Source organism: Nipponia nippon, unplaced genomic scaffold (genome assembly GCF_047370975.1).
Source record: "Nipponia nippon isolate SJK-2023a ecotype South Korea unplaced genomic scaffold, ASM4737097v1 scaffold_4, whole genome shotgun sequence".
Lineage (NCBI taxonomy): Eukaryota > Metazoa > Chordata > Aves > Pelecaniformes > Threskiornithidae > Nipponia > Nipponia nippon.
In genome coordinates this window covers 24,303,300-24,324,307 of record NW_028262358.1, presented here as the reverse complement: position 1 = coordinate 24,324,307, position 21,008 = coordinate 24,303,300, and the positions used below count along the sequence as shown (strand labels likewise).

The window sequence follows — 21,008 nt, the reverse complement described above, 5'->3', positions numbered from 1 at the left end:
AAGAAACATGGCATCTCTTTCTACATTAACCAATAGAGACATTCCACAACCAGCTGGCAGAGGTGGGCATAAAAAAGTAAGGATGCCTCTCTAAAATGACTTCCCAGTCTCTAGCAAATAAATCAACTCGTGCATGGCAGTTGATAGGGGACTTCAGAGATGCCCATGCTGACACAAAGCTACAATGATGCATTCTGACTAAGCTACCTTTTCAGAATTTCCTGATTTACAGACAATGCTGCTGTGTGTCCAGAAATGCAAACAAAGCTTTAACATAACTTCATTTGCAAAGCAAAGTTCAAGTAAGCTTTTACCTTTATGTGTGAAGCATTGATGTAGCCTGTATTATTTTCTTTGGTCGGCACCAGCTCTACTCGGTTCTCTTCATAAGGAACGACCTCCCTGATGCGGTTGCGCTCAGTGTTTTCAGGCAAGGCAGCAGTGGTGAAGATCCCATCTGCCTTTTTCTTTGGAATCTGTTCGTATTCTGTAAACACCATCCCCTCTTCCAACTTCCTCTTCAAGATTTTGCACTAAGATTTAACAAAAAGCAACACCAATCCATTAATTCCTCCTGGAAGAACATTTACCACTAGACCCATCCATCAGTTCTTTAAATTTCAACATATAGCCATAGCATTCTCTCACTCACTTCTTTTTTCAGTTGCAGTTATCTGAGGAAACATGACACACTCTTATTTCTACTGAATGAAACCACAAGCAAATTTCACATTTTTACATTCCACCTCCACATTTTTTAAGACTGATACCATAAAAAGCAAAACCATGCTAAATACAATCCTGGTTCAGTATGAATTTGTATGTGATTTCACCACAACAGATACTTGTAAAAATATTTTAAATTTATATTTTTAGGAAGAAGATCCCACTGTGAGAAGTGTGATGTGGTCCACATTTTCAAAATACTCCCTAACTTGCACGCATGCGATTTCTGTGGTTGAACAAAATCCCACATACGTACAGGCAGAGGTTAAGCTCTCTCGTCTGTGTACCAGACAACACAAGGCTGCAAATTTCTATCCAGAAGGCCAGAAAGAATCTTTGTAAATATGTCTCTCAAATCTTAATGGCAGTAACTGTTTTTAATTTCTGAAATTCCATATACATGCACACACCCGCATGCACAAACATCAGGAGGCAAACGACTTTTTTTTCCTTTGTTTTTTAATTTAATCCCATTAGAGACTGAACTCCTTAGTTGTATCAGAACATGAAAGAGTATCTATGGATGATCACTGTAGAAAGACTGTGCAAATGTTAGATTTACAGCTTGATCTTGTATGACATTGTATGGTCACGTGAAACGGTGAACAGCCTCAATTTTCACCGACTTCAGTAAACGTTCAAGACATTTAACACTTTGACAGCATCCAAAGACATGCCAGTGTTAGCCACACACCTTTTCCATTAATGGCTCTGAAAAAACTTTTAAGAGAAATTTTTTCACATTTTAAATCAAATTTTAATATTTTAGAAACTTCATGCTGCTGGGAACAAAGGGAATGAGCACCATTTCATGAGCCTCCATCTTACCCTCTCATCCATTGGCACCTTGGCGACTTCATCCTGGCTGTCCTCCGGCACTGGAACCCTAGCAACTGAGAGTCCGTTCAGTGCTGCCAACATCAAGGGCCTCTTCTGGGCCTCCAGGCCTGCCATCTTCTGCTTTTCTAGATTCTTTTGGCAAGAAAAGGCACGTTTTCATCTCTGTGTGATTATTTATAATGCCAGTAAAATGCTGGAATGTTTTTTTAATCTCCAAAATCTGCAACTCTCTGGCCAAGGAATGCAGATGATCACCATTAGCATCGTAAATTCAAATACAACCTCTATTCTTCCTGTTATTCCTCAAAGGCCTGCTCCTACATGAGCACAGAATTTTAATTTCAAAGAAGCAATCCCAGCGTATAATACAGTTTACATGCCATCAAAAGACATACAAATACAATCTCAAGCATTTTTCTGCAAACATTATTCTGAATGCAGGACACACAAAGCATCACCCTGTTACGTTAAAGCAGTGCTACCGTAGCCAAGATACCTGGGGCATCTTTTAAAAAGCAATAATTTCGATCTATTACAACAAACAGTAAAACACAGGACAGTTGTTTGTCTTCTGTGATGGTAATCCTTAAAATGAGAAGTCTCTGGTGCACTCAGCTATTATGGTGATTCAAACAGCACCCATGATATATTTCACACTAAAAACTGAACTCGCGAATCAAGTCTATGTTTAAAAGATCAAGGCCATCAAATTACCATTAATATAACATGTGATTCCTATGACAAAAGGAAGGTCTGCATGTGTTAAGACTGCTGATCTAGGCTGAAACCACCTTAAAAGTTTAATGCTACGACCACCCCTTTACTTTCAAAACAACAACAGCAGCAGCAGCAGCAACGGCAGCACCTTTTGACCAAAGGCTGATCTGAATGATTATTCAGAGGAAGAATACTCAAACAACATCTCTAAGCTCTCTTACCTTCATTTCCATCCTAAAATCCTTTGGGTTCCTGCTTCTCAATATGTTTTCTTTTCTCAGAAGATCAAAAGAGCATATCTATGCTTGTTGTTACACCAATGTCTACAGTATTCATTCATGAAAGATTATGTGTTATAGTCAAGTATCTATTTTACTTCTAAAGTTTAAGATTCCGCAAGGAGTAAATTCAGTTTCCATTATACAACTTTGTGACCCAACTTTGATTCCTAACCATTACATCAGTGTAAGGATCACCAATGAACAAGAAGCACTATACATATATTTAGAATTTATTTTTTTTTTTAATATACAGCAGTATTTAAATTTAACTAGTTACTTATCTAGTACATTACAAACTCTTTTCTGCTCTGGACCCTTTAGATGCTTCATTAATTTGTTTCAGGAATTGTTTCTGTTTCAGACCTCAATTCTGGAAAAAAAAAAAAAAAAAAAAAAAGGACCACGGCGCATACTTTGCTTTCTCTAACTGCAGTTGCACTTCCTAGAGCGTTACATCAAGCACGTACGTAAGTCACTGAATAGTAAGCACCCCTCAGGTTTCTGCCGTTGCTCGCAGTGGCACTGAAGCCTTTAGATACTTTATATTCTAAATTCATCGCAAGTTTAGAAGGACCCTATTTCTCATACCTGTGTACATTTTAAAACAAATAAACAATCCAGATCCTCAACCACCCAGCCTCTACATCTGCTGCATCTGTAACCAGATACCCGGCCACTCGTTTAGTTATTCGCAAAACTGGCGATCCATATTCTACACCTACCAATGATTTGTTCAAATAACTATGTTATATAAAGCGGCGGGAAAGGCAATCAAAGAAATTGTTTGAAAAACTCAAGAGTTTCCGTTATGTTATATATTATGTTATGCTTGACAGCCCTGCAAAGGAGGAATAAAATGCTAGTGCCAAAACACAACCTCCCGCCCATCTCAGCAAACACATTTCAGACTCATCCTGCCCTCGAACCCGTAGGGGCTAGAGTGCCGTGCAGGCGGAAGGGGAGTAGGCGTTGAGGGGGGCTTTGCGGTCAGCCTCCTCATCACCCGGCTGCGTGATCTGCCGCCCCCCTCGGGCTGGCACTGCTGCCAGGGTGGTGGATCAGCTGGATCAGACGCGGATCCGGCCAGCAGCCAAATAACCACAGCAGAGGAAGCAACAAGCCCAATAGCAGTGCACGGGAACAGCCCCTTTGGTGGCCATATAGACCCGCAAAACCAAATTGCATGCGGCACTTAATATCACATTTCCTAACTCGAAGCAAATCAACAACTTCCCACCCAAGTGTTCCCCACAGTTTACTGATCCAACAGTTTTCCGGTATGGAAACTGACCTGTATGATTACTAACTTCCAAGAAGCCATTGCAACAGAGGAAAGCACTTACCCTCATCATGATTTCTCTTTCTATAATGCTGTCCTCAATAGAAAACATTTCAGACACTGGCCTTTCCTTGACAGGTTCTTTCTTGACCCTCTCCTTCACACTCGTGAGGTCAGGCTCTGAGATAGAGGGCCCAAGCGAAGACCCATTTATTGCCATTTGATCAGTTCGAGAGACACTAATGGCTTTAGAAGGCCCTGGCCTCATGGCCTTGGCCCTGGCTACAGCCACAGAAATGCTAACGTGGTCCTGCCTCAGGGCTCCGTTGCTGACGCTTTTACGAGGCCCAGGATACTCTGGAGGAGGTTTATTTGGTATTCTAGCCAAGGCAGCTTGCAGCTGAGCACTATACTCCATGTTCTCATGGAGGGCTGTTATCCGTGACACAGATTCTGGGGCTTCTTCTTCCTCTTCACTTTCACTGCTGTGTATCAGCATCGTGGCATCAGAGAACGTCTTTTTGTGATGATAATGAGGAACCTGCTGAACTTCATGCCCCATCTGAACCGACTCTTCTGGCTGTACCTGCTCCCGCAAAGTGTTCCTGCGCGGCAGAGGGGCATTTAAAGTTTTTAATGCCATGGCTTCTATACCACGTACCATATTGCTGATGACCTCCAAACTATGGCGCTTGTTCACAGCTGCATGATGCTTCACTGCCATGAGGGGCTCGCTGACCTCCTGCAGTGACTGACGGACAACTGGCGAGCTGTCCTCTTGGAAGGTCTTTACTGAGAGCTGGACTTTGCGAGTGACTAAGTCGGGACTGCTCCCACTGACATACTTGTGCCGGTGGCTTGCCAGGTCTGGCGTGCTAGTGGCAGGGCGTGGGCGCGGGTATGGAGGTGGGGGTCTGAAGAGATAGTTCTTTAACATGTGAGTGGTGTTGTAACTCTGGCTGCTCTGCAGCTGCATGTTAGCCAGTTCTGGCGTGCTGACAGTGTGGGATATGGCACTGGCTGCTGTCTTATTTTGCACAGCATTATTAGGGTTCATTTGGTCAGATGGGGCGACAGGCTTGTTATAGGCACCACCTTGGGGCCCGTATGTAATTGTGTAAGGATGTCTCTCTCGAATCTCAGGCTGACTGTAAACTAGGTCTTCCGGCTGGTTATAAGCATGCGTGTTTCCAATATTGAGATTCCTCAAAGACTGACTTTGGCTATCCATTTGGATCACCCCTCTCTTCATTTGCCTCATGACAGTTTCATAATCTGGAGTTGGCCGGTAAGATGGTACTATGATTGCACTATGTCTGTGGCTGGGGATATAGTCTGCTCTCATGATGTCGCTTCCAGGGATGCTCAGATTTGAGGACATTGGAGATGCCTGGATGAAGTTCTGTGAGCGATTGAGGGAGTTCATGCTGTGGGCACTGCATACGCTCCCATTGGGTCCATTCCCATTCAAGTAGCTGAAGTCCACTGGACACCTGTCCAAACTGGTCTGAGACCTACAGTAGAAAGTTTCTTCATTTCCATGGAAAATGCTATCTGTGTAGAGCAGAGATAAAGATGTTGGCAATTTTAACACACAAGGACTCATTCAATGTTAACAAAACTTCAAATGCAGTCTGCACCAATGATTACAGAGACAGCTTAGTGTACAACAACTGCAGGGAATATTTGGTCTTGGGAGCATCCTTGGGTCACTGAAACGGAATTAAAACAAAGCTACTCCTGTAAACGTTCCCAACAGTTAGCAAAATATGGTAGCTCAGATCCTTGTGGGAGACATGAAAGGGGAAAAGAGAGGAAGTGTTTTTGCCTGGGGTGGCAAGGAAGAATAAAGGGGCATCTCCTCCCTCAGCATCCTAGAAGGATTCGCTACTGCTGCCACCTTAAAAATCCAGTGCTGCTAGCCTGTGGTAATCCTAAAAATTCTCGTCTTTTCTGTTGATGCACTGCTGTCTGTGATTCAAAGTAGCAGAGAACTGTGGAATTGGAAATTCTACTTCAGATCAACCAACAGCTTTGAGGATCTGAAGCTAGTAGGGTGATCAAGACTCATGAAAAAAAACATAAAACAAAACAACACCCCCCCCCACTCTACAGATGTGCTAAAGAATATTAAATACTTCAGCAAAGGATATTTGAGAGGGAATCAAGATGGTAAAGACGATGTTCTGGATCAAACTTTATTGCAAGACTGTCCACGTTGAAAAGCTTGTAAGAAAAAAGTAGCAGCTCCCCAAACTCTGAAATCAGCTAGTTCTTCAACAATATAGAGAAGTCTACTGTAAAACTAAGTGATCTTTACAATTCTTCTAAAATTGAGAATCTCCCCCTTCAGACCCTCAGCTTCACAGTAAAACAGTAGTGGCCAGTAAGTCAAATCTTCTACTGTATGCAAGGATCTATACTGAATGGCTCTTTTCAACACTTATCAAATTCTACCTTAAAATTAGTCAGACCACCACAACTCTAAAATGCTATCAGGTATGACTAACAGCTCCTCTGGCAGTGAGAGCACTTCAACTGTACCTCTCATGAACTGCAAAGAACATAGCCTAACACACTTGGCTATGTGTATTCCAAAAGGTGGTGTGGTTAAGGGTGTGAGACAAGTCAAGGTGTTTAGAGACTGGGCTCCATTCCCAGCCTTAATCAAAGTAACCTGGTACAACCTTTTAGAGAATTTATTTGTCAAACATGGGGGTAAAAATAGTTAACCCTCCTTAAGGCTAATAATGCAGGCAGATGTTGGTGAAAAATCAGAAGAGATTATCTAAATATACAGTTTCATGACCAAGACACTATGATTTCTCCTACAGTAAAAGATATTTGCTGTCTCTTTTTCCCCTCACTCCATTTCTCTCCCTGGCCCCAGCTGGCACTGCCTTTGAGTACAGCCATCATACTTCCTTTAGAAATTATTTTTTCAGCTCACTGAACTGGAATACCAAGTTTAAGGTCCATATAATCATGCACAGACATTTTAGAGAAATTTGAAAACTGAAATTGGACTTTACACAGAAGACTTACTGCAACATTAACCATAAAACTGCTAGCTCTCCTCTAGCACCAACTCGCATTTGACCATGACGGCACTAGAAATTTAGACGTAAGGAGTAGGAGCTTCTTTGCATACACATAAAATTGAAGTCCATTAAAGGAAAAATATATGCTCTAAGTACCTTGTGAATTATGTGTTTCACTGTAGTGTTCTCCACACTGGACATGCATAGGAGGCAGTATAAATGGATGTTGTCTTGGCTGAAATAAAAGCACAAGGGAAAAAAAAAGCATTAGGAACTTCATTTGCTATAATTTTTGCAGCTGAAACAAGAAAAATGGTTCTATGCCCTTTCCACTGAATACTGCTCTTTCTTACCCAGCCAAAAAGACACATAGCTTGGCATTTCTTTACAGAACAGAGAATAACATTTTGTAAATTGTTTGCTAAATTTTGTTATAGAGCCCAAAGCTGACCAGTTATAAGACTCCTTTAAGCTCAACCACTTCAGAAAACAACATCCAGACTTCCAGCTCACTTAGAACTTTTCAGAAGTTTATTAAAAGCCCTTGCCCTTGAAGAATTAAAAGAAAACAAAACAAACATCTAATCAGGACAAAAGCAGGAGATGGAACAAATTCAAGGACCTAGAACACTGTTATACAAGCAATGGGAGCACATATGGACTTAAAATAACTCTGCAAATTACATGAATATCGGATTCCCTAGATAATGAATTGGAGCCTTCCTCCAACAATCTGCACTGCAACAAGCTTTTGAACACAAGAGGTATCGCAGGGGGCAATTCAGCATTAAATCAGCAGGATCGTTTACAGCAAAATAAATCACAGCTGATGTTGTATTTACCAGCTTTGTCCATGGGTAAACTGCTGCATTTTGCAATCACATTTCACCACCTGCACTGTAATGTGTTGTCTGGTGTCACTAAGCAAAGTTTATGAAAACATACTTTGATATATGAAGTAAGCAGAAAGAGAAGGAAGACACTCTTGTCTCATGAATATATCTTCCTTAACAGCAGAACGAGGGCTTTTCATCTAGGCTGATTCAAGTAGTTCAAACTATTAAGGAATACTGAGGATGCCCAAGGCAAAAAAAGAAACACCAAATAATTTACCTTTGCATGCACACGCACAAAATGAGCACCATGCAAGTTAGCTACTGAAGAGGGGGTGGGGAAGGGGTTAAATTTACATTTTCTATGTAAATGGGGAGAAGGAACGAGAATCAAAAGAAACTGAGCACACATATGAATTCTTGCATACAAAATGGCTGTGTTAAGCCAGAGCTGGAAGATGACAGGAAATATTTCTGCTACAATTACTTTCAAGGGTATAAAACACTGCTCTCACTGAACAATCTGGGCAAAGGGGCCTGCTGCTGACAACCCAAGTAGTGGAGCTTAGCCTGGAACAAACCAAGATGTCGGAAAGCCTAACAAATGGGGGGCAGAGGAAAAGCGCAAGGAAGAAGTGACTTCTACTGGGAATGTCTAGATCTAGAGCAGACAGTAATCCCTAATTTCTTGCAGATACCTTCCATAACATCTATCACAAAGAAAACTCTGTTATGGGGTTTGTTTTGTTTTGTTTTTTTGAAGGCTCTTCTGCCTCTTCAGATGAAACAGGAGAAGCTTGAGGTCTGCAGAACATCAATATCCATCACTTGGATTTTTTTTTTTTTTTTAATCAGCTAATTAAATTTATCCTCATATTAAGATCTCCTACACCGAGGTTTTGCTGGAAAACCAGCATCATTGGGTGGCCTGACAGGAAAAAGAAACAGCGTAAAACAGCTTTAAAGTAATAATTAATAAAATACAGGATCACCATGATGCCAAAAGCATATAAAGTGTCTTAATCTGAAAGTAATGAAGATGATCCTCAGTGAAGTGGCAGAGCCTCACCCCAAAGATCCCACTTCACTTCCCATTCATGCCTACTGATTTATTACCATACAAGACAAATGAATAGGTAGGTGTATAAAGGTATGTACAGTGCAGACAACAGTCAGGAGGGCTTTTTTTTTTTTCCTCCCCAAAGAGAACTGTTCCAACAAGTTAACAAAACAATTATGAATAAAGCAGTTGAAAGTTCAACATGAACGGTTAGCAGCCCAGTTCACTTTTTAATTGATGAGCACACATTCCTCCTCTTGATCTTCCTGAGACTTTGGGTTTTTTTAAAACTTACTGCATGCTTATGTTCAAAACAAAGAGGCAGTAGGATTTGTTTTTCCTTTGAAAAAGTAATTTCCATTTTTCATATCTAATATAGAAGGCAGCTCTCGTTTTCCCCTTGTGATATATCTGAGGCCATAGCATAAGAATGCAAAGCACATTTCATTTCTTCACCTTCAGTTTTTCATAGTCATCTCCAGGGACCAAGCTAGCAGATACCAAAAATACTGTAAACATGCCTCAGAGAGTGTAATACACAGCCTGCGTATTGCATCGTGACACCTTAGAAACACGCTAAAAATGAGAGGAGAAAGAAATCCAGAGCCAGCTACAGCAGCTTTCCTGCCAGTGGCTGGGAAACACAGAATGCAACATTTAGATCTAATGGACCATATATTTGCACACAGGAAAACAGCCTGCGCTGAAATCTGCAAAGATAAAGCTATCCTAATATCAGTACCTGTTTAAGCTTAATTTTGGAACATTTTCACAAGCTGTGACCACACTGCGGGGATATGTCAAGAAAACACTCCTGCCCACATTAGCTTTCTGCCTCGCAGCAACAGGCTAATGGCGTTATCACTCTGGGAAGGTCCACAAAGCAGGTATAACTTGTATCACAAATGTAAAGTGGCAACCTGCATACGGATAATATTGCCTTCTGTCTAGGGGACAAGAAGTGCTGTTGCTACTCTTATTTAAGGGGTTCTGAATTACTGTAAGAACTACTGACATACTACATGTTAAAACTAGATCCAAAAAAGCATCCTTAGAGCTGACCAGGAAGAGAGATTCACACAGATGCTTTTAGTAAAGATTTCAGGAAAAAGTTATCCTGTTTTGTCAGATTTACAGTATTTACGGAGATTAGTTAAATGGAAACAAATATAGTTTAACAAAAACTCTGAATCACAATCCTGTACTGATTATAATAGTTTTACATAACATCACAGTAACTTCACACAGAAAATGGGCTCTTAAGCCCAGAAGTTAATAAATTGTGAGTAGACTTCATGCAAAAACGTGAGGAATGGAAGAAACATGAAAGGAGAAGCTGTAAAATTATGTAATGACTAGGTTTTGATGCACACAGCACAAGACACTTCAAATTCTTTCTAGAGGATTATTTTCTTTACATATCGAATATAACCTCAATCCAGTAGAAAAGATGCTCAGTTTCTGCAGGGCAAATAAAAATATAATGCCTTGAAGACTGTAATTTTTAATACTCAGTGGTGATATTACCCAGTTAAATTAATCAACCTGGGCAACCACACCCCTGAAACTCATTCCAATCATATTGCCTACAACAAATGAGTTAATGTGATTATTTGAAATTTAGAAAGTATTCCATCTTACAAAATGCCCCATCCCATTAGAAATGGTATAGACATTCTTAAAGACCCCACCATGGCACATACCAAGGATGACCTACTCCAAGTGGGCCGTCGTCGGATAGGAGGAGGAGAACTTGATTGTCTGTGGAAGAAAAAGTAGAGAAATACTAGAAACCACAATATTTCAATTCTGGTTCAAGAATGAAGGGGGGGGGGAAGAGATGAAGAATCTGTAAGTATTGCTCATTGATGAGATTTAAAAAAATATGAATAAATGAAAATATTTCAGGTCCTTCTCTAAATACAGAAAGTATTCCAGTTCCAAAATATACATGCCTTCTGTTCATTATCCTATTTGGCTTACTTGGAAACACAAGAAAGGAAAACTCTGGTTTAAAAACGAATCAAACAAACAGGACTCTTAAAGCAATAAAAACTGAACATGGCACAGTCTCGGGTGACTTAAGGTGAACATTAAAACAATGACAATTTTACAAAATCCATAGCAATCACTCCAAAGCAATGGGCACAGATCAGGAGGGGAAAAAAAAGCTACTGGTTAGATAATACTAGCAGAGCCACATACAATGTTAGAGTATCCAGGCGCAGTGGAAGGAACAAGGAGTGTAGGAGGAAAAAAAAATGAGGAAGGGAAAGAAACAAGTTGAAGGAGGCAGAAATATAGTGCTTACGTGAAGAGAGGAAAGGTGGAATTTGTCCTCTTACAGTTTCTGATCTGGTGAATGATGTTATGTGCCATTAGAGGAAATGCACACAGGAAAACAAACAACTATCATTTTAACAGAGGGCAGGAAAATTATTTGGCTAGAAAACACACACTGGCATATGCTGTCATCAATATCTGTGGCTCTAACACAGAAGCTGATACCACATGAGACTGTGGTAACAAGGAGAGCTGTTCTAATGGAAAAAATACATTTAAATTCCAGTTATTTCACTCAGTGACCTCATGACATTCCTTATCTTTATTAGTCCAAATATTTGTCAGTTGTATATGAAGCCGCTACATACACCCAGTTCATGGTACACACATAGTTATGGCTCAGTGTTTAGAAATAAACACGATCAAAAGCTATCGGTTCTACAGTCTGGATTATGAACAGTAACAGAACAGTCCCCTCTGTTGACCCCCTTCAAAGGGGAAATATTCCAAGATGACAGACTATGGTATTTTGTTTTCGTTCTTGACTGTCACAGGGGAGACAATCAGGAGCTTCCTTTGAACTCAATTCCTCTGAAACCATTAAAATTAAATTTAGTATTGGACTACTGAAATGCATTATATGCTGCTAAGAAATGTCTTTTCTGGTCTTCCACTCATTTCCCAAAACCTGTAAACACCATCTGAAATCTAATCAACATCTCTTTTCTGGAAGTGAAAAGATCACTCTATGCAGTTCATCTCATTGGTCTCTCCAACATACTAACTCACTGTAGGCTAATATGTTGTGTTCATATGTAATATTAGAAAGCTAGACCTTCCAATCTTCCCTTCATCATTTTGGCTTTATTTTCCAACAGATGGCATTACCCACCTAAACAGATGGGATGTCCAGCTCCAACTAGAGCTGTTGATAGATAAGAACTTCTTCGTATCTTTCCAGCTAGCTAAACTGATAAGTTTTGCAAGGGATTCATGTTCTTATTGCTATACAAACCCTGCACATCATGAAAATTTCTCAAGACTCTGAACTTCTCAGAGCAAAATTTATCTCAAACCAAAATTGCTGTGTGCTGGTATAAGTGAAACACACTCAGATAATAAACTGCCTTTGACTTGTAACTAAAGCCTCATGAATTCCTCCTTCAGTTAGGATGAAGCCACCTGTGTGAGAGGACTAACTCAAGGCCAGTTCCTTAGTAAGTGCTCAAAGTAGAGCCTAAAGGACACTTTGGGTTCAGATTTACAATTTCTGCTGTGTCAATGCCAGTATGGCTACGCAGATTAACATTCCCAAGTGTTCTTCCTTGTTTGGTGCACATAAGAAGCAGATAAATTATACTGCCCAAATCAGAGGAAGACAACTTATGTTTTCCACTGACCTTAGCTGCTGGATGGGTAGCGCACTTCAAAATGCTACTGCAATTCACATTTTGGCATGTTAACATACGTCACCCTTCACTCCAGTTTATAGTAATACTCTGGGTTATGAATGGCAGAGACCAAGGGCTTCACTTTAAGACACAGTGTCAGATTTGGCTACTTGGGGAGCATCAAGCTCACAAGGCTCAGAAGAAATTTCATTCTCAATTGTCTGTTCTTGCTGGTGATTAAAACAAAACAAGAAAAAAAGGAAAAGGGGAAAAGAATAACTGACACAAGTGACTAGAAAAAAACAAACAAAACCAGACACGCCAAAACTCAGAGCAATTCCAAAGCGGGGTGTCAGAAAACAACTCTGAAGAAAGAGTACTCACTCTGTGCAGATTTTGTTCTGTTTGTAAAACTTGTGTCTTGCTGCAAACAGCCGTGAAATATATTTGGCATTTTCAAGATCATCCTTTAAACATAAGAAAAAATAGGGGGAAAAAAAAAATCATTCATTTTTGTTATTCTTACCAAGAAGTAACAAAGAAGAGTTTTAAAAATCCAATGGCAGTAATGCTTGGTAAGATTCGTCATGTACAGAATCTGGCTGCCAAGAACATGTCTAGTGGCCTCAAGAGCATTCAAGGCATTGAATTACTGAAATACAGTGGCATGCCTTTACATGCTGCCACTTCACTGCTAAGTCACAGTGGGAGGGGAGGAGGGACAACAACAACAACAACAAAAAAAAAATGGCTCAAGCTTGCTGGTCCAGTTTCTATACTGGCCTTGGTTCAGAGAGATGTGGAGTGATTTTAAATAGCACAGAACAGCACTGCAGCCCTCTGAGTTCCAGTATGTGCACACATGGTAGCTTATGCCCAGTTTCTACAACTGCTTATGCTGCTATATTTATGCCAGCATGAAAGGTAGTGTGGCACTGTGGATGTTTCATCCAACAAGCACTTCACTTTTTTGCAGAATTCGCAGCATTGTATACTTTGGGATGCTGGAAGAGAATACAAATATTGGTAGCTAAATGAAGTTAATTGCACTCTCTGCATAAAGTAAAATGTGAACTTCATTGGGTGGCGGGGACTTATGGTAAGTAAGCCCCTTTGTGAAAGTGGAATTTTAAAGGTTTGTTTTTTATATAAGCAGCTTTCTTGATGACACTGATTAGATCTTTTTCTTACTGTGTGAAAGAGCACATTCTCTTCTTTGTTGATCAACTCTAGAACAATCGAAGACTTGTTATGTGCTATATTCCCAATGTCATTCCACCTGTAGAGTAAAAAAATGCAGTAGAGTTTGCCAACACATACATTCAAACATTTCACAAACACATTAAGAATCCCTTAGTCAACATTAGTCTCGTTTTATGGGAAAGCTTTTCAGTAGCTGTTTGGTGAAGAAACATGGTCAGGAAAATAAGGAAGTCATGCTCTGATTAAAAGAGAAACAGATATCCAGCTCTTAACCCAAAGCAGGAGAGTTAAAAGCTCTCTTTAAAAACACCAATTGGAAGACTCACAATAGAAGATACATTGAAAATACATTAATGATAAACACTATACTGAACTGTGGCATTTTTGAACTGATTGATTTTAGCCACATGTAATAGCAATTTAAAAAAAAATTTTTAATGGTGCCTTTCCTCTCCAAAAGCTGTTTCCAACTTTCCTCCAGTGCCAATTCTTCCTAAAGCAGGTTGACAACATGGTTATGTAGGCTATGCATACCATGTTAATATTCTGGGTTTATGTTTGCCATCTTTTTTCTTTTTTTTTTTTCCCCAATTAATTGTCAGGTTACCCAAGATCAGAGTTATAATCTTCTTACAAATAGCTGACAGACATTTGCGTACATTGCATGCAATCCATGGAGATGGAAAGGACTTGTTTGTTCTGTTTGCAGCATGCATTCCTCTTCATGTCATGGCAGGATGCTTGAAGTGCATAATTCCAAAGAGTAAGGATCCCAGCACTAACTGTCACTTCTACATGTAAAGAAACTTCTTGCTTTTGTCACCTGGCACAGTTAAAGGATTATCTAATTTCTTCTCAAAATTAAATATGCAAAAGCATAAGCTATGTGGAAAACGGAGCCCTAACATCTTTGAAGATGACCACTGAAAGCCCTTTTAATGCAAAAAACCCCAACATTGCATCTTAAGTCTGATACAAGCCTTAGCTACCGACTAAAAACTAGTGCTCCTCATAAAACACGATTTTTTGGCTGCACAAATGTTCATATTCTAATAACAGGGACTAGTAAAAATCCACTTCAAGTTAATGCTGACAGTAATGGAAATACCCACCAGAACAGTAGCAAAAAGGAATGAGTGAAACCGTAGCCTCCCTGGAATCAGAGATTTCTAGCAACATTTTCATGCAGAAGAAACTTTTATAAGAAGTAACAAAACCCACAAAAGAAAGTTAATGGAAAGGCTTAAGTGATTCTTAATAACCAAAATAAACAGCAGAACAAATAAACAAGTGTCACAGCCAGGATTTTCAAAAGTACGGAATGAGAAAGTTCAGCTCCTTTTTAGTGGGGGACCTAAATACGGCAACAAGATTTTCAGAAACATTAAGTGCCTAGGCTGCCAACTGTGAGGTTTAACAGATTTGCATTCAGAAGCATCAAAGAAGCAGACATAAAGGCAAAAAAAGGGATCAAAGCCTTGTAAGTAGAACAAGATACATGACAGACAACTACGTCTTTCTTGCCGTCCAACCCACTCACAGACATTACAAATTATTCTTTATCACATCTCTTACAGCCAAGAGGCCAATCTTGAAAACAGCGAGGTGACAACTCCTTAGTTAGAGAATTGGCACTATTGCAGTCACACACGTAAGCACGGAAAAAACCCCACACATGGAGCTCCGAGAAGAAACTCGCTTTAAATACAGATGACCCTAGTTTTTACCTATAAATCACAGTTGTCCTTCCAATTCTGTTTTTTATGAAGATTCCCATAAAGAAAATACCGAGTTGTATGTCATTTCCATGATTATCCTGCAGAGAAAGGATATATATTTAGTTTAATAAAGAAACTGGCCAATACATGCATTTGAATGCATGCTGAACTACCAAACAGAAGCCCTTCTTCAGGATGAATGAAGGATTAACCCTTGACTGATCTATATTTTGCTGCTGGATTGGACTCTGGTTTTCATTATTTCAAATCAGTTAGCACTTAACTGGATTCATTCTGTTGATTAGTGAGAACAGATGAAGGCTAAACAAGCCCAAGGTTCTCGTCTATCAAACAACATGCACGCCACAAACTGGCATTCATTGTATAATACCCTACATTCCCTATCATTGTGATTATAGCCATCTAGAGCCCATGTAACTACCAAAAGCAATAGTACTCTTTCACATTCACAGCATTTCTCCAGTCACCTGTTAAAACATGTCAAGATTTCAGAAAACCACACCTGGAGATGGAATCCCTCTCAAAAGCTATACCCTTCACAGTTCCTCCTTTAAGCATTCTGTGTAGAAGTTCACAGCATGTCACTCTAGATGAGATACTACTTGTATCTCTATCGTGATAAATCCTCCATAATAATTGGGTTAAATATTCATCTGCATGCACCACATAATGTCCACTCTTCTTGTATTGTTTTTCAGAAGTTCTGTTTTTGTGCCTACCCATGTCTCCTTTGCAGGCTCCTGTTTGAAAACGATGTGCTCCTGTTCCGCTTTGCAATCATTTGTTTTCTTAAAAACACTTTTCCTTTTTTGCTACAAAAGCTTAATGCTGTTGACAAAGAGGTTTTTCTACATTTATCAACAAAACCAACTCCCTCTCAGCTGCATATACAGTAATTGATTCACACTTTAAAGTGGTAAATAAAAATCATGCTAACACAAAGAATGTGGTTAAAAAGAACTGCTAGAAGAAAGGATATGAGAGAAGTTAACGTACCACGCATGAGCAAATTCTAGAAACCATCAGGCATCCCTGCATTTTAATACATCAGATTAGAGCTGTTCTCCTGGCCTTGCTGTACTTGATCCCTAGAAGGCAACAATGGAGTATCTGCACCTGTTTCTAACTACCAACTACTAAGTGTTAGGCCTTTTGCAAACAAATGATGGATGCCAATTTTCAAGCCCCAGCCTATGCATTGATTCTCAGTGCCACATGCACCAGCATTCTTCCACATATACTACAAGTCAGCAGAGGTCCTATGGCTGACAGCCTTCAGTTTAGTCTGATTAGAGGACTACACATTCCTTTGCCTTGTCCCAGAGGCAGCTTTGGAATGCAGAGAGATGGGGAAAATGTATGTATTTGTACACATATACATGTGTGTGTGTGTATACACACAAATATCCATACAGAAAGAAACAGAAACATATTTCTAATAGCATTTTCTAACAGGAACAAAAGAGAAATCTTTCATTTTTCCCTTTGAATGCAATTCTATTTGTTTACAAGGCCAGCTTGCTGCTCTTTGATACAAGGGTAACATTTTCCTACAATCTTGCAGAGCACCCATTCCAGTGTTCATGCTTATCTTACTGACATGCAATAATGTCTAATGACAATTCCAACACAGAAATCCTTTGCAGCAGCATACAGCATTAATCCAAATTAATTTGAGGAAAGCATTGATTTCATTCATTGGCAATAAACATTCCATAATTTTTGTTGTTGGGCAGGGTTTTTTTTGCCATTCAGCTCCTTCCCTTCACACCAATTTTGAGATTGGCCAAAGGATCAATTTTTACTTCAGCAGAAAGCTTTTTTGTTTGGTGTGGGGCTTTGTTTGTTTTGCTTTGGTTTTAAATTCCAAGTCAACTTTAACTAGCAGAAAGCCACTTACAGTGGCTGGGTTGGTTAGCAAAGAGAAATGGGTCACGTTGGTAACAGCAGTTTTCAGTTTCTCAGCACAACTTTACCATGGTGGCATGTGCTCCATCAGGCCAGGCAGACCGTCCGTGGCAGAAAGGGGCTTCTAGCAACGGGAAAGTGATTATAAATGCAAAATAAACCTTGAAACTTCCCCTCAATTTCAAATGCGTGGAGGACGTGTGTGCACACGTAAGAAGCTAAGGAAAGGTAAAGTTAATGCTTGGTAAATAGCAACTTAGACATGAAAAGGTCTTATCTTCCTATCCTGTTAAGGAAGACCAGAGCTGAGGTTCATTTGCCCTAGCCACTGTCCCTCAGACAGCACTCAAAGAAAAGCAAGGAGCATCTCTGCTTCCCAAGTGAGCAGGCCGTAGCACATAGCAACCTCTTCTGTGAAAAGGATTTTGGTGGAAGCGAAGTAACGCTACAGGCCTAAGATACTCTCATGCTACAATGTCCGTTCAAACTACCAGCAGTCATTTCACCCACCAAAACAGTGAAACAAGTCCTGTCTCTTTTGGACAAGCACAACTTGCACATGTTCCAAAGGTCGCTACAGACTCCTGTGTCGTTTGGTTCAGAGGTTCTTTTATAATATACACTAACATACCTTCACAGGGAAAATTTCCTGTCCAAACCCATCAAGGCGTTCCACTTCATTGATGTACATTAGCTCAGCTTCTGCGGCTGTAATGCCACTGCAATTAGAGTAACAAAAGGCAGCAAATGGTTCAATATTATATGCACACAAAAAATACTAGTGAAAAAATGGGATATTCACAAACCACTTTAGAAGACGCTTTGGAGATGCTGCCTAGAAATGCACAACACAAAACTAACTTTCAACATTAGGATGATAATCAGCAAGGGAAGGAATTTTACTAAATGTTGCTAAGGTGAGGTACAAAGCACAGTTCAAATTACAGGAGGAATAAACTGAACTGATCACATTACTCAGTTTCTTATGCACACATCAAATATTTTCCAGGCTTTATTAAAACATCAGGCCATTGCATCAGGTCGTGTCTGGTTCTGTATGGACAATTTGAGCCATAGGGGTCCTAATTTGCATAAATAGTATACAAATCCACTGAAGTTGCTTAAAATGACTTAAAAGGGAAGACCTACATTTTCATGTTGGCTGTTCAAAAACACAGGCACTAAATCAAATGTTGAGCAGATTCTCTTTCATAATAGAGAACAAACCACCTGAAAACTTTTACACACGTGTCTACACATGCTGCTGTCACAGCTCAGGAATTCAGACAGATTTCATTTCTTAAAAGCAGGTCAGAATAGATTGCAGGTTGCTCCAAAAGAAGGCCACTATTAAAGTTTCTCCTCTTTGCTCCTCCTTACCACAGCTTACAAACAGAAATATAGGAACCAGACAAATACTTGGGACAAAGAGGGAGAGAAAGGAGGTGGAATGTGATCTACCTGCTGAAGTGAGGATAAGTATTTGTTCTGTGTGGTGCAGAAATAGCACTAAAGAGCACAGCAGGGGAGAGAAATCTTTCCTTTCAAGTCTGTGCATTAACCAAGATCACACAAGCAGCCCATGGCAGAGAGAGAACAGAACCAGGCCTGTTCATGGCCGGCTTGGAAGCTAACCCTTTGGTTGCATGAAACGCCCAAGCTTGCATTGAAACTTGGACTGAGAATGGCCTTAGACTCAGAGATTGGTGTTTGCCCCTTTACAACCATTTTCTGTCATATAGTGGGGGGTGCTGCACCCTTCACATAACATTCCTATTGCATTTCATGTAATAAACCTTTAAATGCAAATTCATAATATAACATCATTATTTCCAATGATGCACAGGCACTGCCATTTTTCTAAGAACAGCACTCCAGAGGTTTGAATGCTTTCACCACCAAAACACCTAGATGACATGAAAGCAGCCTGCTTAAAAAGAAGGTATTTGTACTGAAGCACTAATACATACACTCCTAGCTCATTAACTAGTAACAGCATACTGTATCTTTTCCATAACTAGACTTAAAAAACAACTCCTGTTATTTTTATTTCCATTACATTGAGAGCATGTGTATCCCCCTCCCTCTTGAATGAGAGAAAACCCTCAGACAGACCCTCGGACCACCCTCGATCAAGTCACAGGGTGTTTCGCCATCAGGATTTAAACGAAACCAAGAAGAGAAAGGAGTCTACTACATAGTGCAAGTAGTAGTGTTACACTTGCATATTAAAACTTATGGTGCAAATGCTCGTTTATTTGGGATTAAGTTCCTCAGACATTTTGTGTTCACAAGAGGCAGATAATCTTTTGTAACAGACTAATTAAAAATCCAGTGAGATGTAGCATAATAGTAACATGAAGATAGGCTAGTTTACCCCTGCCAGAAAAGCATGGGGAGGAAGGGAAGTCCTAGGAGGATAATGACAGTAAAAAAAAAAATCCTAATCTTAACACATCAAGCTCACCTGTGAGTTCGGTGCTCCTGAGCAACCTTTTGAGTCAGCTCCTCCAAGACAGCTTCATCCTGGGTCCAATCCTGTAAAAATATGAAGTAGCATCAAAAATTAGTCATCCAGAGAGACAGACGACAAACTGCAAGACAGGAATTAGGACGGCAGATGTTTCAGGATTGTTTCCTGTTCACTCTCTTCCAGGTAGTTACAGAGAGAGAACCTATCACCAACTGCATTGAAAATTCAGAGTACAGGATGCTGAAAATGTGCAAGCAGAACACGAGGCTCTGGGGTTTTTTTTAATATCATTTTTTGGGGGAGAGTAAAAAGATATTGTTAAAAATAGGGGTAAGGTGCTTATTATTCTAAAACAGAGAACAGAGTATAGAGCATGGATAAGGGATCTTTTCTTGAATAAGGACCAAACAAGTCTTTAAAAACACTTGGAAGTCCACAAATTAATATATACCTTTTAAAACAGCCCAAAATAATGCATAGACCATGAAAAATGAAGTCATGGTTATTTCCTGTCCTGCAACCTACAGGTACTCCCTTCACCGTGTTAAAAGGAATTGAAAGTTTTGCTACCTACTCAAATGTGCAATAAAATGTACTTTATGCTTGCAACACATTTCTAAGCAGAAATTTTTGTCTTCTGCAAATTTAATAATGTGTGGTAGAAACAATACTGAAATAATGGGGAGCAAGTTAATAAAGGAAGTCTGTTCATAAATTCAAGGTAAAAAAAAGGAAGCTGAAAAACTTTCTTGCAAACCCTCAAAGTTCTTATTTTTATTTAAAAAAGCCTTAAGGCTGCATGTAATGTACTTAAATACACTGCCTGTTTCTTGCTGAATGGGGCCCTCCCTCTGATATTTGCTTCTGCCACAAAAAAATGTGAAAGTGGTAGCACGCTAATGAAAAATGGCATGGTACATGCCTATGCACAGCCACACACCTGTGGGGTGTACTGTGTACATAACTTTGTTCTTTTCCCTGCTGAAGAAATGCCATTTGACACACATTGTAGCCTCACAAGATCAAACAGTACAAATGTAGCTGCCCCTCCCTCATCCACCAGCTCACTTCACTAATGAATTTATAGCAACGTTCTCATTGGAGGCTCTTTCTGTGCCCAAGATTCACTCAAATCCTCCCACTTGCTTCAGGACTAGTTTATATCTGCAGCACTTAACACCCGTCACTGAACTTGCAGTGAAATATTTACTGTTACGTTATCCACTCCTCCCCA

The 21,008-nt window shown here is 39.9% G+C and overlaps 1 protein-coding gene across 4 annotated transcripts in view; it reads right to left on the bottom strand.

Annotated features, from left to right (window-relative positions):
* The window catches only part of PTPN14 (protein tyrosine phosphatase non-receptor type 14), a 121,454-nt gene that overhangs the window by 18,848 nt on the left and 81,598 nt on the right, over positions 1–21,008 (bottom strand). For all 4 annotated transcript variants that reach the window (XR_015708189.1, XM_087774519.1, XM_087774520.1 and 1 more), the window contains exons 6-15: positions 19,769–19,839; positions 17,933–18,020; positions 15,382–15,470; positions 13,643–13,730; positions 12,836–12,918; positions 10,481–10,538; positions 7,041–7,119; positions 3,908–5,397; positions 1,555–1,698; positions 315–533 (exon numbers count right to left, since the gene is read on the bottom strand). Coding sequence is in view for 3 of the 4 variants with exons in the window: in XM_087774519.1 (XP_087630645.1) it covers positions 315–533; positions 1,555–1,698; positions 3,908–5,397; positions 7,041–7,119; positions 10,481–10,538; positions 12,836–12,918; positions 13,643–13,730; positions 15,382–15,470; positions 17,933–18,020; positions 19,769–19,839 (2,409 nt within the window). In the remaining variant the exon portion in view is untranslated. The remainder of the gene's footprint in view (positions 1–314; positions 534–1,554; positions 1,699–3,907; positions 5,398–7,040; positions 7,120–10,480; positions 10,539–12,835; positions 12,919–13,642; positions 13,731–15,381; positions 15,471–17,932; positions 18,021–19,768; positions 19,840–21,008) is intronic.